Source organism: Centrocercus urophasianus, unplaced genomic scaffold (assembly GCF_019232065.1).
Source record: "Centrocercus urophasianus isolate 14NV4802_14NV808 unplaced genomic scaffold, USGS_Curo_1.0 seq_29, whole genome shotgun sequence".
NCBI classification, from domain to species: domain Eukaryota; kingdom Metazoa; phylum Chordata; class Aves; order Galliformes; family Phasianidae; genus Centrocercus; species Centrocercus urophasianus.
The window spans coordinates 7,013,053-7,018,676 of NW_024884855.1; the positions used below are offsets into that span (position 1 = coordinate 7,013,053).

A 5,624-nucleotide genomic window follows, 5' to 3' on the forward strand; every position below is an offset into this window, starting at 1 on the left:
TCCTGCAATGCCAGCTATATGGGAACCGATGTGACTCTCTGTGTCAGAGCTGGCAGCATCCTCCACAGTGAGGAGGTGGCACCGTGGGGTCCAAGCACTGTGCTGTGGGTCCAAGCACTGTGCTGTGGGTCCAAGCACTGTGCTGTGGGTCCAAGCACTGTGCTGTTCCTCTCTGTGAGCACAGAGGGGGCTGGGCAAGGAGAACCTGCATTGCAAAGCCTGCCTTTTCTTTGGAATCATTTTCACGGGGTTTAGTGGATCACCATCTCAGGAGTTCTTCCAAGTGGTCTGGGGAGAGGGTGTGGAAAGACATAAAATGCATTTTTATGAATCTTAATGGTGACAGCTCTTTGGAAGGAACTCTTCCCTGTACCTCTCATGTCCTACATGTCTCATGAGAGATCCAACATCGGTTTAATCCACCACATCTCTCCCACTCCGCAGTGCGTCCTGCAGACCCTGGACAGCACAGGGTGGTTGTGCTGTCAACCTTCTGCCTTCTGTGAGGAAAGCACTGCTCCTCCCACCGGGCTCAGACCTGAGGGTGTTTGCTCCTGCCTCGCTCAGAAGCTGAGCACAGGTCCTGGAGGTGCCATGCCTGCCCTGTGATGCCACCTGGCACAGCTGTCCCATGATGCAGCCCTGATCCCATCACTCTCAGCGGTGGCACAGGAGCACACAGTAACAGGACCTGCCTCACTGCTGCTGCCTTGTTTGCATTGGTGGAGCATAAGGAGGCTGTGCTCACAGGCAGAGACAAAGGCACTGGGGTGCACAAGGTAGGAGGGACATGGGATGGCTCCAAGTATGGCCCTGAGGAGGACCAGGGTGGCTGAAGGGGTGTCCCCCCGTCCCTTTTCTCTATGTGCCCTGTGCTTGGGGTCTCTCTATGGCTGCCCAGCCTGGGTGCTGTGGCATGAGCAAACCTCTTGTGTGTGCCCACAGCGATGGCCTTCCAGCGGAGCCACAAGCTGAACCTGCTGCGCATTGCTGTGCTGCTCCTCGTGGCCTTGGCTGGCATCAAGTTCCTCTTCCGTGACAGGTGAGGTGGGAGCAGGAGTGGGACACAAAATGGTGTCCCAGTCCTGTGGGGGCTTGGTGCTGGGGGTATACCTCTGTGCCTCCCCAGCTCCACTCTGCCCCACGCAGCTTAACCCTGCAGCTTCACAAGCACATCAGCAAGGACAGCACATTCTGGGGGGATGCGCAGGACTCTGGCCCCCAAAGCCAGGCTGTGGAGGTCCAACCTGCAAAGATCACGGCCCCAAGGCAGGGACCTAAGCAGCAGTTCCCCAAAGACCTCAGTGCCACCGAGATGAGGCTCGTCCACCTGGACCTGAAGGGAGCTGCTCCCAGGGTCTCCTATCTGGAGCAGGTGAGGGTGCCTGGGGACCGGGCAGTCCTGGGGTCAGACTGACCAGGCTGTGCCTGCTTGCTGAGCTCACTTTGCCATCCCACAGCTGTTCCCACTCCTGTCCCAGCTGGGAGCCAATGGGATCCTGATTGAATACGAGGATATGTTCCCCTTCAAGGGGGAGCTGGAGGTCCTGAAGTCCCCCTATGCTTACAGGTGAGCGGGGCTGGTGCTGGTGGGGAGATGGCAGCACCACTGGTGGTAGTGCTGGGTGTGACTTGCATGGGCTGTGCCCAAGATAGTAGTGCTGGAGCTGCATTCATGCCTATTTCCTGCTGTACGGTGTCAATATTTGGGTCTTTAGTTCAGGCATGGAAATCCAGGAGGTGTGGGGTGGAGCAGGGCATCTGGGGCACGGCAGGGCAGGGTGCTGCAGAAGGAGGGAATGTTCCCATACACTCTTGCCCCCACTGAGGCTGTCCCTGCCCTCCCCAGTGAGGAGGACGTTGAGTGGATCCAGCAGCTGGCAGAGCTCCACAAGCTGGAGGTGGTTCCCCTGGTGCAGACCTTCGGTCATGTAGAGGTAGGGGCCAGGAGTGCTTGAGGGGGGGCTGAGGGGTGGGATGGGGACCCCGAGTAGTGGAGACACCTCCAGGGTTGGGGCAGTCACAGCACAGGGTTGGGGCAGTCACAGCACAAAGTGGCCTGGGGCTGTGTCCCGAGTCCCCAGCACCTGTCTTGGGGATGGAGCTCTGGTTCTTGTCCTCCTCCCCCCCATGGTGGTTTTCCTCCCCACACAGTTCATCCTCAAACACACCAAGTACCAGCACCTGCGGGAGGTGGAGCGCTTCCCCAACAGCTTCAACCCCCATGTCCCGGACACCCTGGCATTGCTCAAGGTCATCCTATCACAGGTGATGGAGAAGCACAGGCGCTCCTCGTGGATCCACATTGGTGCAGATGAGGTGGGCGGGAGGTTAAATGAGACCCAGACATTGCCTGGTGCCAGGCCTGCTGAGCATCCCCAGCCCCACATGCAGGTCTTCCACCTTGGGGAGGGAAAGGACTCCAGGAATTGGATGAGCCGCAACAAGGGTGACACAGGAACCATATACCTGAACCACATCAAGGAGGTGCTGGACTTCATCTCCACACAGTACCGGGGACTGCGGGTGCTCATGTGGGATGACATGCTGAGGAAGATCAGTGTGGGAGCCCTGCAGGGTGAGGGGCTGGGGATGGAGATGGGACAATGTCTTGTCATTGTGGTGGAGATGTGAGTGGTGCCCAGTGTTCATGTCACTGTTCCTGCCCTACAGAGTCTGGGATAGCAAAGCATGTCTCACCTGTGGTGTGGTTCTATGCACCTGACTTTGACGCAGAGCAGATTGGTAAGGTGCCATGCCGGGACCCCAGGGCTGCTCAACAAGAGGGGACAGTCCTGGGGCTGGTGATGCTGCCACTGTGATCTGTCCCCGTCCGAGCTGTGCCTACCACCCTGTTCCCCGCTGCTGCAGGGCAGTTCATCACCAAGTACCTGGAGAGCGGCTTTGAGGCCGTGTGGTTTGCCAGTGCCTTCAAGGGCACCACGGGCCCTACACAGAGCTGGCCCCCACTCAGCTCTCACCTGAAGAACCAGCTCAGCTGGCTGCGGGTGCGCGAGGCCATGCCGCGCTTCGCCCCGCTGCGCTTCCAGGGCATTGTCCTCACCGGATGGCAGAGGTGAGGGCCACAATACATGCATGCCATCCCCTACGTGACCCCATGTGAGGCCCTGGCACTCCGTTCCCATCCTGCAGGTATGACCACTACTCAGTGCTGTGTGAGCTGCTGCCTGTTGGCATTCCTTCCTTGGCGATATGTCTCCAGACCCTGGTGAACGGTGAGCTCCCTCTTCCCCCTCTTTCCACACTGCAGCATCCTTGGAGGCTTCACCCCTCTGTTTTGGCATGGCCATCTCCAGGGGGATTCACGGAAGAGACGCGGAGAAAGGTGCTGGAGGTGTTGGGCTTCCACAGCATGCAGCTGGAGCAGAGCACATGGTGCGTGGCCAGGCAGGAAGAGTACATGGAGGGATCGGATGCTGGGTTCACCACCCGTCCTGGGATCTCCCTTCTTCATGCTTTCCCTGCAGTGAGGGAAGGGGAGCGTTCCCTGGGGCAGAAATCTATCACATGGTGGAGCAGGTGAACAGACAGCTGAAGGAGAGCATCACCAAAATGCTGGAGGAGGAAAGGTAACACAGGGGAGAGCTCCGTTATGAGCATCCCTGCAGCAGAGGGGGCCCATGGGGCCTGGTGTGGTCCTGTGCCCCCTTACATTCCTATCCCCTTGTGCCTCTTCAGTGCCATCAAGGGCTGGTTCAGCCCCTACCACCGCAAGCACCAGTTTGGCAACCCTCGCAACATGGAGAGCTTTGGCAGCAAGATGCTCAAGTATGTGTGGGGGCTTGGAACACCCCCAGCCCTGCAGGGGGCTGGGAGAGGGTCCTGGTTTGTCTCTGTGGCGTGTTCCCACTCTGCTCTCCCCACCCCAGGCTCCATGAAGAGTGGGAAAGCTTTGTCCGGGACCTGCATGCCCGCCTGGAGAGTATCTACTTCCCTGACACAGTGGAGGAGTGGATGGAGGAGAATGTCAACCCCTACCTGGACCCTCTGCGGGACCTAGTCCGGGATTACCGTGCCATCGTCCGCCTCAATGCCCAGCCCAAGGCACCTTAGGGGCTGTGTTTCCCCATGGACTGGGCAGTGGGGGCCATGGGAATGGTCTGTTTGCTGGCCTGCACCCTTCTTCTGTTCAAGGCATGACTGTGGTTTGTTTTGTACTGCACAGAGAGCCCTGGCATGCCCCACTTCCCAATAAAGTATTTTTGTAGATGCTGCTGAGTGATGGGGGGCTGCAGCTGTGCTCCCTCCCTGCCTGCATAGAGGAAATGGGGCTGGGAGGAACAGATCATCCCTGTCTCATCCCGTGGAGACCCCTGCTCCTCAGGGAGGTCTCAGCTGCTTGGGGCTGGGACTGAAGCTGGTGAGTTTGGTTGAAACATCTACTACAGGCAGAGAGGGGGCAGCCACTGTCCCACAGTGTAGCTGGGCTCCTGGGGCTGGCCATCTCCCTGCAGTACATCACCCAGCACAGTGAAAGTGATGCTGGGGGCAGAGGCAGCAAGGTGAGGGCTGCTTTGAGCTTTTCCATGCCTCAGTGTGCCTCGGTATGAAGGCCTGGCAGCGTCCCCCAGCACCTGCTCCACATCTCCATGGCTGCTTTCAGCAGCAGCAGCCGCCACTGACTCCCTGATGGCTGGGAGGGAAGAGAGCAGCACTCGCTTCCTGCACCGAGCTCTTCCCAAAGCCTTTCATCTCTCTCTTCCTCCCTCTCAGCCAGTGCCTGGAGCCTCCTGTGCTGGTAGTGCTCACTGTGATGTGCCACCCTCCTGCAGCAGTGCTGCATCTAGGGGCTCTGTGTAGTGGGGGGGCAGGTCCCGTGTACCCCCAAATCCACAGCTCCCTGAGTGCAGGGCACTGATTGCAGCTCTGTGTGCACAGAGCAGGGATGCAGATGGTTCACTGCATGGAATTCTATTCTGCAAGGACCAAACGGGCTTGGCAAGAGCCTGGAAGGAGCTGCAAGGGTACAAAGTTGTCCGAGGCTGCTGCTGCAGTGTGGCTCAGAGGGGCAGGAAGGGTGCACAGCTTTGCTGCTTGGTTCTAGCTGCAGGGATCCTGGTGTCTTGGAGGCTGTGGATGGGAGAGCTTCACTGCAGAGGGCTGTGGGTACAAAGAGGTCTTTGTGGAGAAGACACGGTTATGTCCTTGCATGGTGGCAGCTCCCAGCCCAGGAACCCCGCAGCAGTTCAGGTCCCCACACAGCCATGCAGTGCCAGCCTGTTGGATTAGAGGACAGATTAGGCAGCGTTTTGTGCTGGAAACCTAAATGTCCTGGATTGGAAAGTGGGGGTGGGGAAAAGAGAAGCACCCTGGTGGGGGGTCACCCAGAGCAGGGGGGCTGCAGGGAGAGCCAGGGGCTGCAGAAGGTGTCCTTAGGCTGCAGCCTGAGGGTATGGACGGGCCTGGGGTGGGCAGGGGCATGGCAGTGGCAGGGGAGCTGTGTTTATATTTGGATGTTGCTTTGCACTCCACATCCTTTCTTCTGCTCCATGCACCTCTCCATGTCCTGCAGCTGCCTGTCCCCATATGTTGCTCTCTGGGATATCCTGCAGCTGCTCACTCCTGCTGTCCTGCTGTGACCTGTGCATGTCAGTGGGGTGCCA

The 5,624-nt window shown here is 58.8% G+C and overlaps 1 protein-coding gene across 1 annotated transcript; it reads left to right on the forward strand.

Annotated features, from left to right (window-relative positions):
- The first annotated feature begins 464 nt into the window (after window positions 1-464).
- On the forward strand, window positions 465-4,179 carry LOC122165218 (hexosaminidase D-like). Its single transcript, XM_042828006.1, has 14 exons — window positions 465-779; window positions 946-1,042; window positions 1,150-1,375; window positions 1,461-1,570; window positions 1,850-1,937; window positions 2,155-2,319; window positions 2,395-2,578; window positions 2,674-2,745; window positions 2,872-3,076; window positions 3,154-3,236; window positions 3,318-3,396; window positions 3,489-3,590; window positions 3,700-3,789; window positions 3,891-4,179. Exons 2-14 carry the CDS (start codon window positions 948-950, stop codon window positions 4,072-4,074), a joined length of 1,683 nt encoding a protein of 560 aa, XP_042683940.1. The 5' UTR covers window positions 465-779; window positions 946-947; the 3' UTR covers window positions 4,075-4,179.
- Window positions 4,180-5,624: the final 1,445 nt, after the last annotated feature.